Source organism: Varanus komodoensis, unplaced genomic scaffold (assembly GCF_004798865.1).
Source record: "Varanus komodoensis strain SLA01 unplaced genomic scaffold, ASM479886v1 scaffold5, whole genome shotgun sequence".
NCBI lineage: Eukaryota > Metazoa > Chordata > Lepidosauria > Squamata > Varanidae > Varanus > Varanus komodoensis.
In genome coordinates, this window is record NW_025336087.1 from 46774554 (window position 1) to 46800427 (window position 25874).

Genomic DNA, 25874 nt, shown 5'->3' on the forward strand with positions numbered 1-25874 from the left:
GGATACTACACATTGTTTAGGGTTTTTTAAGTTTAACAGAAAAATGACTATTGCACCATCAAATCAACAGATGTTTGTCAGACAATTCCAAACTGTAATCACACAACAAGCAAAAGCACAAAAATCTAAATCATTGAACTAATGTTTATGGCTTTGTTGCATAGTGAAAAATCCAAGTACAAAAACTGTGTGTGAGAGAGTGTGTGTGGTCTGACATGATTATAAATTCTATGCACAAATACTTACATCATCCTCATATCGAATATGGATGTTAGAAATTTTCAGCTGAAGATTTCTGATGACCTGAGTAATTAGCTTTTCTAGGAAAGTGTCTTGCTTCTCCTGTTGCTTATCTAAATGAAAGTAACCTACTGTTATTAACATTGATGGAGATTGGCTAACAAAATGTAGTAATTTAATTCTATTTATTTTAACCAGAAACCAAATACAAAGAATGTGAAGACAGATACTAAAAACACATATGATTTGGAATTATTTTGCTCTGCATGTTATTTCCCATGTTCTAAGTGGTATACCACTTCTCATTTTTGAAGCACACAACTGAATTGTGAAGAGTAATTCCAATTAACTTCAGATCTAAGACTAAATACATATTTTTAAAATTACGTATAAAAGTATATATATTATGGCTTGACTTGGGATATCAAGGTTCTAGCATTCGGAGGCAGAAAAGTGTCCCCACTTGGCCAAGAGCAGTCATGATCTGGCAAAGATGCTAGACTACCTCTTCACCAAACAGAAAGATGGAGAGCCATCTAATACCAGGTTCTCTCATCCCTGCTTTCCATGTCTGGCTCAAAGGGATGGTAGCCTACCATTAGCCCAGAATAGTATGCTACAGTATTGCTCAATGGCATGCAGATCTGCAGTCTCTACCCACTCAGCCTGACAGTGTCATAAAAACATCACCAGAGGTTGAATGAATTCAGAAAGAGAAATATGCTTATCAAATTGACAGGCTCTATGTTAATATTGCAATATTATTTGAAATCATATTATGGCTGCCTAAATAATTCACCAAGTGGGAAACCATACTACCTTAATCCATACTAAATTATACTTCTTAAGTGATTTAACAAAGGGGTGGCCAAACCATAGCAGATTTATCTTTCACAACAGCAACTACCACAATTGGAAAATAATGTTACCTAAGTGAAGACTCAAAATATGAACACTTTAAAATAAATCACAACTAAGTAATAGTCTCTCTAAACACCTGTAGTGGCTGAGGAACTCCAACTATTCTTGGAGACTGATAATATAAACAGATTTCAATGTTGTTTCAGGCCTGGCTTTGATAAACAAACTGCTCTGGTCATCATAATGAATAATCTATGCTAGGAGAAAGACAAGTGAAGTTCTTCTGGACCTCTCACCAGCTTTTAATACCACTGAACATAATAGAACACTCTCTCTGAGTTGGGAGTTGAAGGTGGTTGTTCCTACTTGGAGAACTAATTCCAGAAGGTGGCGCTGGAGTTTACTCAGCCCCATAAATGCTATGGGTTCTAGCTTGTCTCCCTAAGTTTTAACTTTTACATAAAATGACTGTTGCATGAAATGACATGAAATAAATTCAACCCTAAAAATACAGATGTTCTGTGGCAAAAACAATTCAACTTTTATCAGCTGAGGCTAATCTACCAGCTACTACTCTACCTGAACAGGCAAAACCTTGAATGAGTAATTCATGCTCTGATAACCTCTCAATTGGATTACTGCAATTCTTTCTCTGTCTGGCTACCTTTGAAGACAGTCCAGAAACTTCAAATGGTCCAGAATAGGAAGCCTGCTGATGAGGACTGGCCAATACGAGTATATAACACCAGTCCTCCACCAACTTCACTGGCCACCAATCGAAATCTGGGCCCAATTCCAAGGGTTAACATTAATATTTAAAGCCCTGAATGCCCTGGACCCAAAATACCTAAAGGAGTGCTTCTTTCCATACATGCCTACCTGGGCCCTCAGATTATCATCAAAGGTCCTTCTCAGAGAGGCCCCCTTGGAGGAAATAAGGAGGGTGGCTACAAGGAGAATGGCCTATACTGTAATATTGTTTCATCTGTATATTGTTACTACTCTTTAGTTGCATTTGTAACCCTGCCCAGAGAGCCATTTTGGCTATGGGATGGGACAGAAATAAAATAATAAAATAAAATAGTTCAGAAAGATGGTATTCAAATATTTCCACATGGGTCCACACACTGAAAGATCAAGATTGTAACCTGGAAGTACTCCTGGATCCAGTTTTGACACAAGTCTTGCGTAGCTTTTATGGCAATGAGTGCTCTATGACAGCTTGGATGAGTGAATTATCCATGTACTAGTATCATCTAAGACTATTATATTTTATATCTCTGAAGAAACTTCAGTTAGTTCAAAATACAGCTGTTAAATTGCAGTATGGGACCCACTGATGGGAACATATCCTGTCACTGTTGAAATAATTTCACTAGCATCTGGTCCATTCGGAACAAAATTCAAAATATTGATACTTACCTTAATAGCCCTATGTAGCTGAGAAACCAGGTGCCTGAAGGAATGTCCATTCCTATACCCACTTCCCTGTGTATTGAGACCATCTTTGGAGGCTTTCCTCCAGGTCCCCCTGTCATCTGAGATAAGGCAGATGGTGATCAGAGAGAAAGCCTTCTCAGTGGTGGCACCCTATTTGTAGAATGGCCTCTGCAAAGAAGCTTGCCTGACACCAAACACAGTTATCTTTTTGGCACCAGGCACATACTTTTCAAATTTTATTTTAACAAACTTTATTGTAACAATTTCTAAAAATATGTTGTTAATATATAGAACATTTTAAAATTAAAAATACAAGTAAAATGAAAATCAAACTACTAGCAAAACATTAGCTATATTCTTTGACTCCTTTAAGTCTGTTAGATAGTCTTGTAAATTCATTACCAAAAATCTGTGAATAAATAAATCTGAATCCTCAGCTTTTTTTACTCAAAATTCTAACACATCAACTAAAATCGGACCAATACCCCAATATATGCACCCCAATATTTAGAAAGTTAAAATACAATTTTAATATATTAATATATTGCCTTTTTTGCACTACACTGATGCTGCAATCCTAAACATGCTTAATTAGAAGACATTAGGACTTTGTCCTGAGTAAAATTCCTTAGTACCCTTAAGAAGATTGAAGTTACTTCTACTCAAAAAAAAAAAAAAAAGTTTGTATTTTATTTTACCTTACCTATATCTGCAATCTTCTGTTTTGCATCTTCTATTCTTTGCAGCTCCCTCTGCTTTGCTTCCAACTGATGTTTTTCTTCTTTTTCAGCATCATATTTAATACCTGATGAAAGTAATGTAAATACATTAAATTCTGAAGACCACACTAAAGATAAGCTGTGATGAAATGGAGAATATTTAGTGAGTCAAAGATCTTACATCCCATGAAAGCAGTAAGATTTAAGGTATAAATACAACATATACGAAGTATCTATAAATGATACTATCCTGTGTTTGTGCATCAGGCGCACACACTTAACAGAAAAGGAAAACTTACTGAAAGCCATTCTATTCATTCTCTTTCATGAATAAAGTATAGTTTTAAAACTGTTTTCCTCATTTATGTTCAAATTAAACTAATGAGCTTTGGAACATTTGGGGATCATCCCTACAAAACAAGTGTATGAACATGAAATTATAAATAAAAAACTGTTGCAGAGATGCAATATTTTCCCAGACCCTACTGACCTAACCAGCCAGTGTTAAAAGATCAGAAACAGGTCCTGATCCATAGCATTATCAACTATAACTGAAGGAGGGGAGATCAGAGACAGGGTTGCAATCATAAATAGGGCACAACAAAACAGTAACTACAGTTTCACCATGAGTCTAGGGTGGCAGGATACTTAAGACAATCTACAGAGCTTCGCAGAAGTACTGAAACTCCACATTACATTTTCACTCTTTGCTGTGTTACAACATGAAATTTAATTTTCATTGTTACTATCTGATCTACAAGAGACACTCAATACTGTGAAGTAAATATTTTTACTGAATAAAAGTCAACAAAAACAAACTGGAACTTGTTGATTGCTTAAGTATTGATCAGCTTGAGTCAATACCTAGTTGAAGTACCTTTGGCAGCAATTACTGCAGTGAGCCTTCTTGGGTAAGTCTGTTTCAGGTTTATGAATCTGGATTTTACAACATTTGTTCATTCTTCTTGCAATCTGTTCCAGCATTATCAATTTAGATGTAGACTACTGGAGAGGTCTGGGCTTTGACTGAGACATTCAGCCTTGTTCTAAGACCAATCCAGTGTTATTCTGGCTGCATATTTACGGTTCTGCTGGTAAGTGAACCTCTGCCTTAGGCTCAGCTTGAGACTAGGCTTTAACAGTGTTCCAGGGGGCAGTCATAGTTTGGGATTTAAAAAAACAACAACTCTGATTGGAACTTTCTGTACAATTTCATCCTGGAGTTTTTTCCATAGCTCTTTGGTCTTAATGATATGATCTCCAAAAACTCTGGTGCCTTCCAGAAACAAGCATATGTAATGTAAGATCATGTGGCACTGGCATTGTACACAATGATTCCATAAAACTACTTATAGTATGTGACTTTTGGAGGCAGTGGGTTGCATTGGAGCTTATTTGGGCATATCATGGCGAAGGAGTGAATGCTTCTGCAACAAGTGACAGTTGGTTATGCTTACTTGACTTCTGCGCCCCGACAAAATTGCTTTGCACCTTCACTGTGTTAAAAATCTTGTAAACATCAAGTAGTAATAATACAAATTAAATCTATTTAAATTACAGGCTGCACAACAACAAAATGTGTAAAAATGGGGGGATGTGAATTCTACTTCATGACTCCAGTGTCTTTTTAACTTCATTAACTCAGCTAAGAGAATGAAAAGAACTAAGCATTAACTAAAAGAACTACATTAAGAAGAGTAGAGTAAGGCCCCAAGTTGCAAGAGTTCCAAAACTGCCTTAATTCTGGCAGACAGTGGTGCTTTCCCAGAGCTGGGACAGCTCCTGTAATCATATAGAATGGCAGGGATAAAGCCCAGCCAGCAAAGCCGGATGGCTTCTGGGGATGCATAGGGCTTTAAAGCTTTACCATAGTCAGACACCTCAGACTTGAACAATATAACATAAAGGAAAATTGTGGCTAGACAGCTAGGGCAGTTCCCCAAGTAAAGTCAGCTATATGAATATTTCCTCATTTTACTGATTCCTTTTGGTCATTTCAGAAAAGTAATTATTCAGTAAGGTATGGTCACATTTTTTAAACCCAAAGGGGTGCCTTCTTCCTTGTCAACTACAAAGGACCTTAGATGCAGAAAAACAGTAAATACTGATATCCAAATTATTTACTTAACCTGAGCAGTTTTTTTTCATTATGAAATGTTTTCATATCTGATAATGTGTCATAATGATCAAAAACAAAAAAGACCAAAATTATACCAGCTACATTCAGCAAACAAATCTATCAGTCCTTTTTCTAAATAAACTTACTGGCTGTAGGCACTATAAGCAAGTAAACTTCATCTAACACAGCTTCAACTGGTTGAGTATAAAGATTTTTCCATGGAATTTGCAAATTCAGTTGACCTATAAATACAGAAGAATACATGGCTATTATAATTGAAAGTAAATGACATGTTTACTCAGTTTAATGATTCTGTTGTTTCACAACAATTTTCTATTGCAATTCAAGATTTACAAATACATACTTAATAACAAGACACATACCTACTCTTTCTTTCACCAAAGTATGTGCAAGAAGCCCTATCAGGATTGGGACTACAGCTCACAAGTGCTTAACTCCATCCATCTTATCCTCAACTCACCCTGAAAACTGCTATTAATATTAATGAGAGCTTCACCCCTGGAGCTAAGAGCAGCTGGTGGGAGTGGAGGGGTAAAATGATTTTAAAGATTACTTCCAGGATGAATAAAACACTAAAAATTTACTCATGTACCATGACCATGTACTCCTGCACCTATGTCCACTTCTAAAACAAAGAACACCCTGCACTACTGCAAGTGAAACATTAAGTATGCATTTTGTAATGCTACAAATTATACACCAAACTCAGATTTCATGAACTCATTCCTGCCCCTGACTCTTTCTTATATTTAAAGGTTAAAAGAGTAGAAAATCACTGGCAATCTTGGTGGCTGTTATTGGTATCTTTTTTTTTATTTCTCCCCAGTTTAAAATTGAATGTGCACTGTTCATCTGAAAGAAAGGCCCATTTTCACTATCTAAAGTAGGTGCAGGAGATCCGTGGACTTACAGAAATTGGTTGTCTCTGACCCCATCAGCTTTAGCCAGCATGTTCAATAGTCAGGGTTGGAAGAATCATAGCCCAATGACATCTAGAAGGTCACAGTTTATCCATTCCTGCTCTAGAGACCGAACACAGTCATAGAGCTCCCTTTTAATAGAATGTGGAATGAACACTTCACAGTTTAGACAGAGATACCTTAGGGCACAACCTTACGGCCTCCTGACATTATAAGGGAGGCTACAAGAGTCTTTCAAGTTCCAGCTTACAGATTCTGCAACCTCAGAGCTGAGACTCCAAAGACTGAACCACTGCAGAATTTTATGGAAACCATAGAAGAAGTATCTATCAAATGATAGATGAAACAGAATCAGAAAAATATTAAATGCTATTATTAAACTGCCAATTATGGTTCAGGTTATAGTGAGTGATTCTTACAAGCTACCCAGAAAGTTGCATTCTGCAGAAAAGATGTCTGGAAAGAGGAAAACATTCATTTTTAAACAAAATGTAAACTATGTGATGGTTTGTTTGTTTTTTTAGGTCCAACTATGTATTTTACTTGGCAAGGCAGAAGTCCCTGAATTCCAATAAACTGGATAATTTCTGACCAGTCTTTCATTTTTGGGCAGTGTTAGAGCATACAGTGGCTTCCTAGCTCTGAGAATTACTGATAATGCAAATTATCTAGATCCATTTCTAAATGACTTCAGGCCTAGTTATTAGACAAAGACTGCTTTGGGCACCTTTGTGAACAATCTGTAATGCAGGGGGAGTGTGATCGATTGGTTCTTCCTTACAACTTTCAGTAGCATCAGCCAGTGTATCCTTTTGAAGCTTCTGTTTGAGGTGAGACTGGGTGGCACTGTTATACAAAAAGTGATACTGGGACATATTTAATGTCATGGCCATCAACCTGCGAAATCCCTCAGGGTTCCATCTCATTCCAGATTTTATTTAACATATGCATGAAACCACCAAAAAAGGCTGCTGATGAAACCCAACTCTATCGGTTCTTTTAGTCTAAATCCAAGGAAGCTATTCCAGTTCTAATGTGGTGTTTGGATGTCAATATTGGACTGGATGACAGCTAACAAACTGAAGCTTAATGCAAACAAAATAGAGTTGCTTATGGTTAGTCACAAGACAGATAATGAAATAGGAATGCAACCTATTTGAGTTTACACTGGGATTACATTGCTCCCAAAGAAACATGGTAGCAGTTTGGGTATGCTTCCAGCCTCAGCTTGGAACCTGTATGTCCACATTTTAGCAGTGGCCAAGAATACATTTGTGCCAGCTCAGGCTGGTGTGCCAACTGTCCCCATTCCTTGTGATATCTGACCCAGTAACAGTCACACTTGTCTTAGTTACATCCAATTTGGGATGTGGCATGTCATACACAGAGCTGCCTTTGAAAACTAATCAGAAACTTCAGCTTGTCCAGAATGCTGTGGCCAAATTGTTGACCTTGGCTGCTTACAGGGAATACATGTTTCCATGTTACAACAGCTTCGCTGGCCTGTTTCTGCACAAGAAGCCAAGTGAGAGGAGGGAAAGGCAAGCAGTAAAAATGAAAGTGAAACATTCTGAGTGAAATACTCCACAACTCTTCAGATCTTTTTGCATATAGCCTGAGATTTATATTGTTCTTTTCCTGGAAGGAAAAATCTATAATGGCAGCAGGCCATAAGCAAAACCCTGTTTGGGAATATTTTAATGAAGTTCTGCTACCTGTGGGTAAGGCATGCATGCATGACAATTCCGTAGAAAACCATGATTTAAATCTAGTCTTACTGACTAGTGACTTAAATTGTGTTATAAATTAATTTGATTTAAATCAAATCCACCCTGGTTTGAAACTCACTGGTAAAGCTGTGGTTCCTTCTCTCTCTGCTCTCTTTTTACAAGCAGACAAAGAAGGTTTTATTCAAGGCTTTTGAGTAGGGATGTGTGAGAAATCCAGTTTGGGGGTGGGAATCTGTTGGATTTCCTCAGCTTGGCTCTCCAGACCCCAGTCCACTTCCTCTCTTTTCTAAGTCACCTCATACCAAGCATTTATGCAGGTGTCCAGCAGAAAGTGAGTTGATGCAGAGTTCTGCTTCCCACAGACCTCCCTGTGGACTTTTGTGTAATTCGCACAAAGGATATTATAGTATGTGTACTTTGCACACAGACTTGATCTCAGGTCAACTCACTTGGCCAAGCATAGCAAAGAAGTCAGTTGAGTGCAAGAGAGCTGAATTTCAACCTGATTTTTCCATCCTACTTTTGGCATGTGAGACTTGGATATTACTTTTATTCTGTTACTGTTATGTCTTACGTGTTTTAGTGCATTTGTTCTGTTACTGTTTTAATCAAGTTTTGTTTATGAGTCTTAGCTGTCCTGAGTGCCATTTTTCTTGGTAAAAAGGTAAAGTACAAAACAAACAAACAAATCTGTATGTGAAAAGACGATAATTCTTAAGAAACAAGTTTGTTCTCTTGTTAGATAAAGCAGATACTCTTGAAGGTACTGTTTAGAATACTGTTTGCAGTATTGGAAGAATGTTTCTTCTAAAATTCTTCTAGAATTTACAAAATGTGTTAAGTCTGTTTTAAGAACAATTCTTATTTTTAATCTCCTGTCTGATTAATGAGGAGCATTTAAAAAAACTAGTTCCATCTACCAAATCAAACAGAATTGCCTGGTACACTCTTCAGTGGATAGGACTGAGCGCGAAATGCTGTAACTCTAAATATATCAAACTAAAGATTATTTACTCTTTGCATTCTAACAAAAACAGAATAGGTTTCAGTAATAAGATACCAAACAATAATTAAAACACAGCAAAGCAAAGGTAACCAATGACAAACCTTTAGGAATCCAATTTTAAAAATGATAGCTATATATTGTGGTAAAAGAATTCCACTTACCAATATGCCCTGCTTTAACTTTAAATGGGACGTCAAACTGATACTGTCAACATAAACATTTTTTAAAGTTATTTCAGCAGTAAAATCTTACAGTGTTTTTAACATCCTTACATATGCATGAGTAAGTTTACCAAGACAAAGTTTACAAGTACCATGCAGTTTTGAATACTGGTCATACAAGTTCTGGCACCAACTATAATGGCAAAGAGGTAAGAATCCAAGAACCCCTTAAAGTAAACACTGGATTACTATGCAGCATAATATCCATATAGAATTAATACAGAGAGAAGCATTGTCTGTAGAAAAAGTCTACTGTTCCTGCCCTACAAATTAAATAATGAAATATGAATAAAATATACACAAAATTCATGCACCCAGAAGTTCTGCACAGACTCTGTCTGCATGATTCGGAATCTTGAAAAAAAAGCTGTGTCTGGATCATGTGTACAAGGTATAGATACAAAAAGCAAGGTCTTCATACATACAGTGTCAATATGTATATAGTTCTGCTAGTTTATTCTAATGTTTCTGGTGTGCGTCTTTATAGGAGATAGCAGAAATCTGCTGCTCTATCTCATGTGCTATTATTTTATATTAATCATACTGCTTCAGAATCAGGAAGTGACTTGTAATCAAATAATGTAAACAGGAAATGTATATTCTATAAATTTGTCCTTCTTTCACATAAGGTGATGAACTCCAAAATACTTGCAAACAAGAAAACTTTGGAAGGCAATACTCCTTCCTTCCTTCTTAATGAGATACTACTCGCTTCCTTTACTCTTTTTGGTAACCTACACTTTGATTTCCCATGTTGTTGGATTCTATACATTTCTTACAATGGGCTGGATCCAGACTTAGTCGTACTTGTAGAAAAATAACTAAAATGCACAGGAGTTAGCTTAGTTTTTATTTAAATAGATCTCTCTATAACCATGTCCACATCTAACTTGTTAATGCAGCACAGCAGAAGTAGACAAATTTTAAGATGGGGACCCAGTCTCAAAGAATTTTTGAGTTATATGAGTAAACTACTTGCTCAATTAGTTTTTACTTTTTTAAAACTATAAAGTCAAGTATTTCAACTGTAGTTAATTTTTACTTGCTCTGAACTTACCAGTGCATTTTCTTTTATTTCAAGATTCTTAAGTGCTACAGCTCCTGTTGTAAAAAAAAAAAAAAAAAAAAGACTGCAATTAGAGAAAAAACTCCTATTTTGCAATGCTATTTTACAACAAAAACAATCTTTCTGTACTATATATTGTACTAATCTTTGGTTATAATCATCATTACATACTTAAGTGTATTTTTCTTTTATTTTTCACAGGGTCTTCTTTTTCTTTTCTTTCTCTCACTTGTTCTTTCTCCTTTTCTGCTTCTTTAGCCAGTGTTAATACTAATCAATGGTACTACAAGTCTTAGTATTAGTATTAATAATTGACATAATCAATGACTGAATGGAGGCAGAATGTGATGGACTGCACCAGTATTTCACTGGGAGCCAAAAACCTATTTTCTCCATTGTTTCTGTAATTTTGTTTTGTTTTGGATGACTTTCATTTATATTTCACATGGGGGTGTTTTACTGTAATGGGATAGAGAACAGCAGTGGCGTCATGAAATTTGCATACCTCTGAATTATTTGAAACAGTTTTTCTTAATATGAGTGCAGGGACAAACAATATATTCACGATGATCTAATGTACAAAATGACTCCTTAGAAAATCAAGAGACCATAGAATTCCATTAGACGAAAATACAATGTGAAAGTAATGGCACTGACTCCCCAGAATGACACTGAGTAAGTTTATGTGATGGTGGGCAGTAGATTTTAACAATATCTTAGATCTCCTCCTGGACAGGAATATACAGTGGTACCTCGGCTCATGAACACCTCAGTTCATGACCAAATCGGGTCACGAACAGAAATTTCGGAAAAATTTGCCTTGGGTTGCAAACTCCGTATTGGGTGATGATTGCGATCGCGCCCACCTCCCCCGCAGCACACCCCCGAGCGCTTCTGCCTCCTCCCAAGCGCACCCGCGATTGCACCCGCCTTCCCCCCAGCTGCGCCTGGCTCCCCCCCGAGCACACCCAGGATCGTGCCCGGCTCCCCCCCTCAGGTGCGCCAGCAATCATGCCCATCTCCCCCCCCAGCGAGTCCACTTCAAATGTTTGTGATTAAAAAAAAAAAAAGTTACAGAACGGATTAACCTTATTTACGTTGAACCTTATGGGGAAATTTGACTTAGTTCCCAACCAATTTGGGTCATGACCAGAGTCCTGGAATGGATTAAGTTCATGAGCCAAGGTACCACTGTACCAGGCCCTAGGAGGCCAACAATGGTGAGAGCTGACTGATTCTTGGAGAATAATGCATCCAGATGAGAGAGACTATAGATTTGGATCTTCACTCTACCATGACCAGTTTCAACTGGATTATTTTTAAGATTCCAGAACCTTGCTATACAAATCAAAGATTGTAAGACTGAAACATTGGTAATAAAAGATTGTGTTCCACTTTAATTGTGTTTGCAATTCAGAAATACCCAAGGCCTACTGGTCTTTTGTTTGTTTAAATGAGTCCTTTAAAAATCAGATTCTTGCTAAGCTACAAGAATATTCTGAAATCAATGCAGGTACAACCAACTCATGTTTCTTTGAGTAAAGGGCTAGTAAACTTTCACTTGTGCCGAATTATTCCTTATGCTTTTCATAAATTTTAAAAGGAGAAGCAATTAGCTTTAAGTAACAGACTGAAATCTTTTATATCTCAGTATGCCACCTCTTCAAATACACATTTTTTTCTGATGCCAGACTAACAGATTAGGGGTTTTGTATAAAAACACTGGAGCTAATTTCATGACATGACGATTTATTTGTTTTTCTACAAAGAGAAGAAAAATATTATTGTGTGGTAAAAAGGGTGTGTGAGACAAACAGACTGCCCATGGCAAACTGCTATGTAACTATTTCTAGAGAAAGACCATGCAAAAAACATCAATAGCTATCTTGATTCACTGAGATGAAAATAAAAATTGATTCTAAAATACTGAACACATTTTTGAGTTCTTCAGAACTTCATCTGGTTAGATATTAACTAAAGCAGGAAGGAGATATATAAAGTGGATGATGTTTGAAGTTACAGTTTGTGTAGCTGTAACAGCACTAAGATGGAGTGCTGAAGAACATGTACATAATTATATTGCCTCCACAAGGTGTTAAACAGGTTTCAGATCACAAGGATAGCTACTGTGACAAAGCAGTATTCCTGATTTATCCCCTATTTTTTTTCCAAACATAAGATCTGACAATTACTTGAGACTTATTTTGTAGAAGCATCCTTGTAGGACTATTTATAGGAAGAAAAATGGTCATCCCACAACTGAACAGTATTTTAAAGTAGTAAGGAATATGGGAACTGAATTTAAAACAAAAACAAAACTCATGGACAGTATCCTATTGTGGCCATGAGTCAGAGGGTGTGACTAGTGCAACAACGAGTATTGAGTGATTCCACAAAAAATTCAAAACAAATGGAAACACTCATTTCAGGAATGGGGCAGGCCAATGAAGCTCACAGAAAGAACTGATCTGTCCTGATTCGGAAACAAGTCTTTCTGCTCATTCCTGGGTTAATTTTAGAACTGCTGGATGCCCTTTCAAGGTCACCATCACCTACAGCAGTCCATTTATTGGGCACTTGTGCAAAGGCTTTCTCTCTTGTGTTGCTTCCACAATATGAAATATGCTCCCTTAAGAAATATTAAGAAAATTAAGGAATAAAAAATAAATAAATGTGGGGATAAGATTGAGAGCAGGAAGAAGATAATGAGATAAGCCTCTTTGAGTTTGGTGTAAACAAAAAGGCAGGATAAAATTCTAATAAATAAATACAACTGGTTACAATCTTGGCCTTTATAAACAGTATAAAGATTTTTTTCAGTTTCACTTTTAAAAAGTGTAATTTTAACATTTTACCATTTTTAATGTTTCTATTGTCATAAGAGCTATTATTTTAAAGTGTTGTACACTGTATGGATTCTTAGCAGATAAGCTGGAAAACAATAAAAATAAGCATCTAGTTCCATACTGGTGCAAAAAAAGTAAAAGCACAGCTACAGTACAGCATACTTCTGTACTTGGTGATGTTCTTTATTTCACACCAACCAGTAGTGCCTTATAGGTTTCTCTCTCCTATGCAATCATATCTATGTTGAATGAAGCTATCCGAAAAAAGCTGAACATATATAACCGGTTCACATATAATGGTGGTGAATACAGGGTTATTTAACTGACAATTTGTAGGGGTGTGCACTGAGTCACTTCTGCTTAGAGTAACCAACATTCAAACTGCACAATTGGAAGTTCTCAGTGTGCCATGCAAAGCATGGTCCTATTGTTAATCCATAGTTTGTTGCCAGATTAACTGCTGGGTTGTTCAGCCCTTAAGCAACCCAAGGGTTTGGCTTCATACGTCACACTAACAATCTATCACCGTGCTGGAAACGGGCCGTTTACAGCAAAAAGATAGCATACAGCATGCAGCCCCAAAATTGATGGTTAAATAATCTAAAATTCACTACCATTACATGCAAACTGTCCAATACTATCATGAGGAGGGAAGGCATTCAAGCTTTATGTATTACCTGACCTGATGTGGTAGATGCAGGTTCCTTGGTTGCTCCAATCACATCTTAATAAAGCCTGATTTCCCAGAAAATAAGGCTTTTTTAAAAACCAACACTATATTCAAAGCAATTTGGTATTTTCATGGTTTTGTCCAGCATTACCTTAGCTTACCTTTGTTCTTTGTTATTCACATTTTACTAGCCTATAGAAATGGGGAACCCTGGTGGCCTAGAATGTATTCATTCAGTTTCCTCATTAGCAAACTTAAGAACATTTCCAGAAATCTAGAAACATTTCTAGAACTCTTGGATGGAAACTGTGAAAGTAAAATAAAATAAAGTTTCTTACAAGAATTTTGCCAGATATAGTTACTTCAGTGCATCATGTAAATGTAACCTTCCTTTCAGGTATTTAAACACACAGCTATTTTGGGATACTTAAACATACTGGAAAGAGCCCATACATTTGACTATGAAAGTATCCACAATAAATAAGAGTGATGAAACTTGGAAGAGTCATTATTGCTCCTTCACTTGGAAGCTAAGAGTTAAATTCTATACATGTATAGACAGAAAAATCTACAAATCCCAGTGTGCTCCAGCTAGCCATGTTGGAAGTTGTAGCATTTCTTTCTGTCTAAACTTGCACAGCATTGCACACTAAGTTACTTGATGTGTTTGTCATCATCTTTCTCAAGAAAAAGTAATAATTGACATAACTGAAATTAGGCAAAGGAAAACTGTACTGCCAAGCAGTCAATATAATTTTTTCTTAAGATTCAGGCATGGTTTCTATTCCTGGATTCCAGAAACAGGGCCCTGAGGATGCTGAGTCATACCTCTGCTAGAATGAGTTTTTATCAGGAACACTGCAGTTCCTCTCTGGGAAAGCAACTTAGGAAAATGATTTGATAAAAAAGTATTTTGGAGAAAGGATGTATCCCACTGTTGAAAGAATTTTCCCTTTAAACAAAGGCAGAAGGTGATAGGAACAGGCCTGGTATCAAGCAAATTATCTTGCTCGGTCAATTGTAAATATAAATAATGCCTGATTATTAATTCTTTCCATTACAGGAAACATGTCTAACATTTAAAGCTGGTTTTTATCTTTTTTATTTTACTGAAAATAAAAATTTCTTACATACTGCCATTTTCAGTTAGTGTTTTTGATTTTAAAAAAAATGTAGAAAAAAAAGGTAACACGCATATATGCCAATTATTATGTTGCACTTTTTAAAGCTATGAGGAACTAGAGGACAAGAGTTGTCTAATATACCAAAGCAAAAGCCAAAAGTGGCAGGGTATCACTCAATTCAGACTTCAGGAACATAGGAAGTGTTTTTATATTGAGTCAGACCAGTAGTCCATAAAATCTATTGTCTAGGTGTGGATCTCCCCAGCGCCCTACCCATCTGCTTGCTCAACCTGAATATGCCAGGTAATTACTTCGAGATTTTATGTACACAATGGATATGCTCCTCTACTAAACTCTATACTTTCCCAAATAAGCAAAGAGAATAGAAGTTCTCCAAGGAGTAAAACTCATCAGTACTATGTCTTTTCTCACATTTTAAATATGCTGCCATTTATGCAAATTCTGCTGTAACCAAGCACTGAAACTTCAAATCTAGTATATTCAAAATTGCATGGGTTTTGTCTTCTTTTTTAAAAACACTCAGGCAAAGCCTTTAGGGAGCACCTAGAGGGCCACAGCATTTTTTTGGAGACACAGATGAAATTGGAAAACAGCTCCGGCTAAGAATCAGAACTCAAAGTGTCATCCCACCTATGCAGCCAGCACAAAAGGAACTCATCAGCTGCATCTCCAAGATCGTAAGAGTGACCTCCCGGAAGGGGTTTAAGGGGTATTCAGAGGGAGCAGAGTGGTGCTGCCAAAGTACAACGTATTCTAGCAATGCCCCAACCTCATCAAAGTGCCACAGTTAAATGTCTGTGCAATTCCGTATCTTCTTGGAAGTACTCAATCTAGCTAACGCTCACATTACATAGCTTACGTTGAGACATACGAAAGGCAATTCAATATAGAAGAATTCTGCCAATGGACAGGTTATTACATATATATAAATAATTTATCAACCACATTCAGAAAGAAAACACTGTGTGTGTGTGTGTGTGTGTGTGTGTCAGAGAGAGAGAGAGAGAGAGAGAGAGAGAGAGAGAGAGAGAGAGAGAGCGCGAGCGCGCGCGCGAGCGCACAAGCACAATCTGTCTTATTTTATAGAAATGTGTACTATTTGTTTTAAGGAAGAAGTTGATCTGAAATATGTAATCACGGAAAAGATAAAAAGAAAATGCTGCTCTTTGTCATCTTTCTGTATAGGGAAATTAGACGCATTACTTTTTAAGAACATACACATTACAGATCTACGGTACCCATTAAATTATTATATACAGGTTCTCACAGTTCTGATATTTAGGCATTCCTCAAAACCTACTTCTTCACAAGACATTCCGTGAAGTGTGAGCCATGGTCTATCACACACAGAGTATGCAGTGTCACATTCGGTTAGTAATTGTTATTATTGTGTAATTTTATCATTGCATTGACTGTATGATTCTGTACATTAGAATTTTGAAACTGTATGGAAAGTGGTATATAAATCTGATTAATAAATAAAACAGGGAGGGTTCTACTAAATAACATATCCACAATTAATACATATAGCCACCTGTTCACTTGTGTAGTGTTTGTTTTGTCTTGTTTTTTTTTAAGTGTGGCCACAACATTTATCTGTTCAATCTCTATGTAGAACATATACGGAAAGCTGGATTAGAAGCAGGAGTGAAAATTGGCAGAAGACATATCAATTATTTAAGACAGGCATATGATACCATCTTACCAGCAGAAAGAAGTAATGAATTTTAAAAAAATCCTGCTGAAAGTGAAAGAAGAAAATGCAAAAGCATTAACTGCCCTGAACTTTAAGAAAATAAAAATCATGACTATAGAACTTTAGAACTTTACTATCCACAATGAAGAAATTTAAACTGTGAAAGGTTTTGTACACCTTGGTTGAACTTACCAATTCAGACAAAGACTACTGCCAAGAAATTCAAAGAAGATTGTGACTTGGAAGGGTATCAGTGAAAGAACCAGAAAAGATCATCAAGTGTAAGAACATTTCACTGGAGACAAAGGCCAAGATCACCCACACTACTGTATTCCTGATCACTATGATGTGTAGATGTGAAAGCTACACAGTGAAGAAAGCTGACAGGCCTAAAATGATGCAGTAGTGCTGAAGGTGAGCTCTGTGAATACCCTGGACTGAAAGGAAAGCAAGTGGGTCCTAGATCAAATCAAGTGAGAACTTTCCCTGGAAGGAAAAATGACAAAACTGGAGCTGTCATATTTTGTGCACATCATGAGAAAACAACACTCACTGGAGAAGACAAACAGGTCGGGAAAGTAGAAAGCAGAAGACCAAATATGAGATGGATTGACTCAATAAAGGAAGCCACAGCTGAAATTACAGGATCTGGGCATGGCTGTGAAGGACAGAATATTTTGGAATTCATAGCGTGCCTGTAAGTCAGAGACAACTTGATGGCACTTAAAAACTTAAAAACAACGTATTGGTTAACCCTTTCAGATCCCAAATTGCTTATACCCAAAATTGTCATCCGTAAACTGGCCTTCAGTCATTTAGGATCCAAACCAAAACTGCTAGTGTTTCCCTTTCATTCTATTAATTATTTTAAAGATGACTAAAGCAACGGTCTGCCACTAATCTGTGCGAAACATTGATGGCATAACTTAATTGTATTTTTTCCAGCCTTCTCAAAAATAAAGATTGGTGTTAACAATACAAAACAATTGAACACAACTAAAGTAAAAAGATGACATAATCTATGTGCAATAGCTATAGATTCTGCTGTTTAAAATAAAAGTCTATTACATTACAGTCTTAGTGAAACTAAGAAGATCTGCATTCAGTCATTGCCTGAACGACCAACAACCAGAGAACCTTGTCTAGCACCCTAAATACTATTAAAGCCAGTCAGGATACAAACTAATCAAATTTTAGGAAGACCAGGACTAGAATATGCAAGTACAGTAGGACTAAATGTCACCACTGCCATTTAATAATAGATCAAAACCAATGTCTTGATTCCTCACAATGACTGGCCATATAAGCTGATACATATCAAGAAGCACAATGCTGTTCCAATGACAAAAGCATTTAATTCATATATTGTGTTTACACCCTAGCAGTCTCCAGAACCTGATCCAAATAGAATGCGTGGGAGAGGGGAAGAGGAGTACTTAAAAACAATGATCTAGTATGTAGCATTTATTTTGCTTTTTGCCCTTGCCACGAAGAAATCGGCCGTATATAAATTAATACAATGTAATTAAAAAACGTTTCCGCTTCGCGCACACCAGGTCGCCTTTGAGCAAAGCAACTTCCAATACGGAGCAGATCCTACAGCAGGTGAGAAAGGGCAAGGCATGCGAAGCGCTGCCCACGTGACCGGGCCTGCCCAGCAGACGCGCCACGGGAAGCAAGCCAGAGAGACGACTCGGGCGGAGTGGCTCCGGGAGGGCAGCACTGCAGCCTGTGGCGCTCGGACGAGACCGCGACTCCCTCCACGTTGTTCTCACGGCGAGGGAAGCACGCCTCCCGCACTCCTCTCTGCTGCGCACACGCGTGCGCCCGCTGAGAGGCCAGTGACAGCGCCATGCGACGGAGGAGGAGCCCGGCATCCACCTCCTGCAAACGGGGAAGGGGGTCAGGCAAGGGCGGACGTGTGCTCTCGTTACCTCCCCAGATGCCAAGCTTGAGCTGGGAACTGTCCAGATTCACCACATAATCGCCCAGGAACCGGTTCAGAACGTCCACAACCACCGACTCGAACACCATCCTCGGGAGCAGCTCGCTCCCCTTTCCGTCGAGCCGGGCTTCTGACGACGACGACGACGACGACGGTTCAAAAGGTCACCCTTACAGAAAGCGCACGCCCCTCGCTGGCCCCCTCGGCCCTCCTGCCGCCCCCTGCGCTCTGCTGCGCCGAATAGGGTGGTGCCCTGTCTGGCCACCCGCTGGCTCGGCGTGTTCTTCCCTGACTCTCCCTGTCTACTGCGCAGGCGTGCAAAGGAGACTGGGGCGCTCCCGGGAGCCCTTCCCTGCAACGCTTGGAACGAACACGAGAGAAGCGCCGCTTGTTCCCGCCTCTCCGCCGCCTACCCTGGCAAAGAAGCGACGATAGGGACATAAGATATGCTGGTGCCGCGCGCGCGCAGATGGCGGGGGGCGTCTCCCTCGCGCGAGACTCCAAACGTCAGTTAAACTGCCCTTCCCTTTCTCCAAGTGGCGCCAGGCGAGAAGCGCTGCTCTGAGCCCACAAGTGGCGAGGGCCATGCCTCCTGCCTCGGCCAGTCGTGCCGCCTGGCCTTTCTCCCTACCCCGCCGTGTTAATAGCAAATGGCCGCGCGTCCCAAGCAATGCACCCGTTCCGAGACCTATAGCAGTTAGCCTTAGTTCTTGTTTACCGCTTCCGCTCAAAGTTGTGAGAAACAGCGCTGGGCTACGGCCCTCCAAAGCTCTTAGAGCGAAGCTGTCGCACTGCCCTTCCTGTGCGCGTCTGTCATAAGCGGAACGTGGCATCTATTTTAGCGGTTTCAGTATGGGTCTTACCGCCATTGTTGCCAACTGCTTTACTGTTCAGCCTTTCTCTGAGTGCCTATGCCATGGGAAGCTCGGAGGGTGCCAAGAAGGAGCAGGGCCTTTTCTGTGGTGCCCATCCCATCTTTGGAATAGCATCCCTGCTGAGGCCCACCTGGCACCAAATTTGCCATCGTTTTGGTGCCTGATCAAGACAGCCCTCTATGCAGAGGCCTTTGAAGATCTTGGTTAACCAGAGGCCTGTGACAACTGATTTTTCTTCCTTACTGGCTTTTTAAAGCTTTATTTTAAACTTTTGAAAAAGATATTTTAAATTCATTTCAACATTTTATGGTATGTGTACTGTTTTTCATCATTTTGTTTTATACATAGTTGTAAACTGCTGAAAGAGCTTGGACTATGGGGTGGTATAGAAGTGAAGTAAATAATAATCTTTATTCTTGAAAGTAATCTTAGAGTCATTTCTTTGATGCCAATGTTACTTTAGTTCAACATCTGCAGAGTTAATGATTTATTATTAAATTTCTAATCTAATGTTCTTTGAGCAGACTAGAAACAGGTACTAGGATATTATTTATAGTGGATAATCAATGAGGTGTATCAACTATTTGGTGGTATCAAAATGAAATAAATAATCAATTGGATGCATAATCATGATGGCTGCTGAAAATGCTTTGGAAACTTTTGAAAATATAAACAAATGAAAGCAAACTAAGTGTTCTCCCCAACTGCAGAAAGGAAGGGGATATTTATTTTTAACCTGAAAACTTAAATGTTTTAAAATGTAGGCCGTGCTTGGCATAAGTGAACTTTAGCTGCCTGTTTATGTTAATAAAACAATAGAGCTTTAGATATTATCATCCTGGCCACTTCTGCTAGTCTTCCTGGCAGGGAGTTTTCCAAAAGGGATGGATCAAAGGACTACACATACACAAGGCTGCTGCATTCCCTCCCTTGGCCATACTCCTTATCAATCTAGTACAATGCTGTCTTCATGCTTGGGGTACCCATGAGCCTCTGCTTGCAGGAATGTGATATCACTTTGGCACCTTCCAGTAGGGAAGAGACATTGGCAGGCCAGGCAGAGATACTCATTTAGTTTATCATGCATTATTGTTATTAGTACCTGCATAAGTAATCAGTATACTCCTATGCAATGATTATAATGTAACATAGTTGCTTGTATGCACTGTGCTTCGTATTATGTAGCCTATATAGGGTCACCATTTTCTTTGTGCTTTTGTTTGGACTTCAGGATAATACCTGCTGCCTGTCCATTCCAGCTGATTGGGGGTTCCTTTGCATGCTATCTGTACTGTGCTCTGTAAGTGTTTAACTGCTAAAACCTTTGAAACTTAGCTAATGTTTGGCGTATTGCAGAACAATAAACTATTTTAATAGTTGCAGGATGCTAAGTTGTTTGGCCAAGTCTGTTGTGTTGTTGCAGAATGTAAAACTGTTTTGATCATCACCAAGATATTACATTGGATCAACGTCTGGTTAACAAGACTGCTGGGTGGTGTCACTGAACAACATCCAGCCTTTAGTTAACAAACTCGGAGACAGCATATCACTTCCCGGGAATCGGAGGGCTTAGGCTGATGTGTTCTCTAATCAGATTTTATTCCAGAGTAGTTTCAAAATTAAAATGCAAAATTAAGTCACTGAAAAATAACCAGCAACTAAAACAGTCAGCAAAAAACCCTGAAATGCCAAATGGTGCAATTCCATATGTGCCTGCCCTTAAGATCTGAGGCAGACACCCTTCTCTGGGTACCCTTCCTAGAGGAGATTAGGAGGGTGACTACCTGGATTAGGGCCTTCTCTGAGGTAGCACCTCAGTTGTGGAATTCACTCCCCAGAGAGGTTCACATGGCGCCATCACTTTATTCTTTTGGCGCCAGGCCAAACCCTTTATATTTTCCCAGTGTTTTCAGACCTGACTGTGTTAAGTGGGGTTTTTATTATTACTAAATTTTAGGATGCTGTGTTTTAATTAATTTTTTCTTTTCTTACATTTTATTGTTAAACTGTCCCGAGACTCCGGTAATGGGATGGCCTACTCTATTTTCTGAATGGGGATTGCTACAATTGTAGGACTGATTTCTGCCTAACCTAAAGCCTGGAAGAGTAAAAGGAGTGCGACTAGTAGCTTGCTTGCTTTTTTTTGTTTTTTTCTGATGCCTCTTGCATCCCATTGGATCTTGTCACTAATACTAGTACAGTGTCGGCTCACAAACGCCTCAGTTCATGACCAAATCAGGTCGCGAACAAAAGTTTCATAAAAATTTTTGATTCAGGTCACGAATTCCACATTGGGTGCCGACCGTGATGGCAGCCATCTCCGCACGCCCCCCAAGTGGGGAAATGGCCACAATCATGCAGGAGGTGGGAGGGAGATGGCTGAGATCACACCCGTCTTTCCTGCACGAGCGCTCCCGTGATTGCACCCATCTTTCCTGCATGAGCACAACCGCGATCTCAGCCATTTCCCACCCCCCCAGCACGATCCCGCCCATCTCCCCAAGCGCAACCGTGATCTCGGCCATCTTCCCCCCAGCACAATCCTGCCCGTCTCCCTTCCCAAGCACGCCCACGTTCGTGCTCGTCTCTTCCTGCCAGCATGCCTGTGATCGCACCCATCTCTCCCCCTCGCACCCGCGATCGCACCCATCTCTCCCCCACAGTGCACCAGCAATTGTGCCCATCTCCCCCCCCCCACAGCGTGCTGGGATGACAGGCGCGTTCGCGGTCGTGCTGGGGGGGTGGGGAGATGGCTGTGCTCGGGGGGTGGGGGAGATGGCTGCGATCTTTGTTGTTCTTTGTCACTTTGCTTCACATTTTTCTGATTAAAAAAATAGTTATGGAACGGATTAATCTTATTTACATTGAACCTTATGGGGAATTTTAACTTGGCTCATGACCAATTTAGGTCACGACCAGAGTCCTGGAACGGATTAAGTCCATGAGCCAAGGTACTACTGTATTCAGCTTGTGACTTTCTAGATCTTTTGACCCCATCATAATTCACCATTGGCTATGCAAGATAGGGCTGATGGATATGATATGCTGAGGCATGTTGCTCACCCATTCTTTCCACCTGCCTCTGCTGTCTTCTTAGCAACTGTACTTTGGACCTACCTTTTCCTTGGGGTTACATTGGAGCACAGCGCTGCTAAATAGCCTGGTTAAAGAAGTTAGGGGATACAAGACCACACCCATATTACCTGTTTTTAAGAATTGCCTAATATTTCAATTACTGTGATTCTTAGGCCCTAATCTGTTTGTTAGTACAAGCAGCAGAGGATCCAAAAGATATATTATCAAATATGCACATCACACTCAGGTCTGTTCAAGCAGAATCCCTAGAATGGGATTCCCTTGATTAAGTAGAGCAAAAATGCTAAGCCAGCAAGCCTATAACCACTTTCTTAAGAATAAATCCAATTGAACTCAGTAGATTTACTTCTGAGTAGACTCCCAGAGGATTTTAGTAAAAATGAAGCCCAAGCGTTTTTTAATGAATTAGTCATGTATCACTTTACATAGCATCACTTTGAGCATGCTATTGCTAACATTTTTCCAACTTAGTTGCTTCAGGTTTTGTTTTGGTTTTTTTTTTTTTTTTTGTGAAATGGGTTGAATCCAGTGTCATACTAAGGGATATCAAATAAAAACTGGTACCACACCAAATTAAGGGTTCTGTCATCACAACATTGAAGAACTTGAGACCAGATTATCTTAGGGAGTGCCTCATTCCTTATATTCTTGTCTGGTCCTTGGAGTCCAAAGAAGGAGCTGCATGTTCCTGAGTTTATCCTCAGTGTAAGAAACACTAAGAAATTGTTCAGAGCTGCAGTTTGGATCCTATTAACATTAGACTGACAGTTTCAGTTTTGATCTTTACATGTCAAAACTTTCACTCTTCATGCTAGCTTTCTTTGAAGTGTAACCCAGCCAATTTAATGAGTTTTACCACTAAGCACTGATGATTTTATTGTATTTTATAGATATTAATGGTAACTGCAAAACAGTGTATAAATTGGATATATAGAAACATAGAAACAGAACGAGTCAAAAGGGGTCTCCCGGGCCATCTATTCTGACCCCCGGTTCCAACCAGCTTCACTCATGACATGTCCAGCCTATCTTTCAACACCCTCACTGATGGGGCCTCAACCACCTCCCCTGGAAGCCCATTCCACACCCTCGGGGTCCTAACTGTCAGGAAGTGCTTCCTGGCATCCAAATGGAACCTTGGCTCCCTGAGCTTTGCTCCGTTGGAGCGCGTTCTGCCTTCCTCTGCAGGGGAGAACAGGTCTCTACCCATCTCCGTGTGACATCCCCTCACATACCTGTATGTTGCCAACATATCCCGTTGGAGTCTCCTCTTGTCCAGGCTGAAGAGACCCAGTTCCCTCAGTCTGGCCTCATATGGCATCCCCTGCAAACTGGCCACCAACCTTGTGGCCCTACACCGCACTGACTCTAACCTGGCTATATCCTTTCTGTAATGAGGGGCCCAAAACTGAGCACAATACTCTAGCTGTGGACTCACCAGAGTTGTATAGAGTAGTAGTGATACCTCTCTCGATCTAGAAGCCACACTTCTGGCTATGCGACCAAGGGTGGCATTCGCCCTCTTGACCTCCGCATCAGACTGCTGACTCATGTTTAGCCTGCAGTCAACCAGCACCCCAAGGTCCCTTTCACAAGTGCTGCTCTCCAGCCACTTGTTCCCTAGCCTGTACTTATGACACCTATTTCTATGCCCCAAGTGCAAGACCTTGCACTTATCCACATTGATATATAACTTGATAATGCATATTTCCAGTGTTTGGTTCAACAAGTGATATCTCGCTTGCTCTGTCTTTAGGCTAGAATTGACTCTGATGGAATTACTGGGAGAAATGGCCTTAATTTCCCAAAGAAAGGAAAATAGCATTGTGTATCATATTCTTAAAGGCATTAATTTTTTCAAAACATTTACTATCAAGTAGTTCTGCACAGGAGTCGATTTGATGGACCTTCCTTGAATAGTCCTATTGCAAATAATTGATGTGAGAACAGTAACATCTCTTGAATCTGATCTGTAAATACTAAAATCCTGTCAAAAAGACCTTATAGAATCAAGACTTTATTTATACTGTATGGACATGGCTAAAAGCACCTGTATTTAAAAATAGCTGTTTGTGGGTTTTTAAGCTCTCAAAAGCATCTTAATTTGCTGATAGCTAGAATAGAATTACATTGTACTATGTTCCTTAAGTGTTTATTTGTATATCTGCCAAAGATGAGGTTTACATTTGAATACTAGTACTATATCCTGTTGAAAGTGAACAGTAAAGTACTACTAACCAATTTATATTGACAACTGACTCAAATTAAATCATATTGTATTGGTATCATTATGCAGCTATTCTTACAATTTTAAAAATCCTATTAAGAGGGATACTTTTCAGATATCTGGGAGGATCAGGAAACCATCAAACATCTAACTCAGAAACAGACTTTGCTTTTATATTCAGAATTTGCAATACTCTTATTACTGATCTGTGAGAATAAGACAAAGATACAAGTACAGATCATTTCTCTCTAACACAGCTAGACCCAGTTTATCTTCATATATTCAGAACTATGGTATGAATAGTTCATAAACTTTCAGTGTTTATGGGCAACACATGGTGACATTCCACAAATAATAGTGGATGATGATTTCAGGTGTAGAAAGGGTAGGGCATCATTTAATTCAATGCTTTCAAGTCTATCGTTGCAAATATACTTAAGAATGCAAATCTCTGCATGTTAAGGTAATTGCTGGGAGTGTCTGTCTAAACATCCATAGAACTGATTGCATCCTAAATTGCCTAAGCTATAGAGGTCATATATTAATACATTTTTGTTACCTTTGTGCAGAAATTAGATTTTTAAAACTTGTATGAGCAGCCAAATTTCATTTATTATTGTTATAATAACATTAACATATAATGCTGGTCCTTTACCACCTACACTGGCTATCAGTTGAAATCCGGGTCCAATTTAAGGTGCTGGTGATGACCTATAAAGCCCTAAACAGCTTAGGACTTGGTTACCTGAAGGAGCGTCTCCTTCCATATGTGCCTGCCTGCTCCTTAAGATCTGGGGCAGAGGCCCTTCTTCAGGAGCCCTCTTTGAAGGAGATTAGGAGGGTGACTACCCGGAGAATGCCTTCTCTGCAGTGGCAGCCCAATTCTGGAATACATTCCCTAGAGAGGTTCATTTGGTGCCGTCACTATTATTTTCAGTGCTAGTCTAAAACCTTTTTATTTTCCCAGTATTTTAAGGTTTGACTGCCATTTTAGCATGGATTTTATTGTTGACTGGTTAAGAATTTTATTA

At 39.1% G+C, this 25874-nt stretch overlaps 1 protein-coding gene across 3 annotated transcripts in view; it reads right to left on the minus strand.

Moving 5' to 3' along the window:
- The window catches only part of VPS13A (vacuolar protein sorting 13 homolog A), a 179910-nt gene extending 160882 nt beyond the window's left edge, over positions 1-19028 (minus strand). For all 3 annotated transcript variants that reach the window (XM_044445950.1, XM_044445952.1, XM_044445951.1), the window contains exons 1-6: positions 18635-19028; positions 10335-10378; positions 9218-9260; positions 5526-5621; positions 3245-3346; positions 247-353 (exon numbers count right to left, since the gene is read on the minus strand). In XM_044445950.1, the coding sequence (XP_044301885.1) occupies positions 247-353; positions 3245-3346; positions 5526-5621; positions 9218-9260; positions 10335-10378; positions 18635-18734 (492 nt within the window). In that variant the 5' untranslated portion in view covers positions 18735-19028. The remainder of the gene's footprint in view (positions 1-246; positions 354-3244; positions 3347-5525; positions 5622-9217; positions 9261-10334; positions 10379-18634) is intronic.
- Between the last annotated feature and the right edge of the window lie 6846 nt (positions 19029-25874).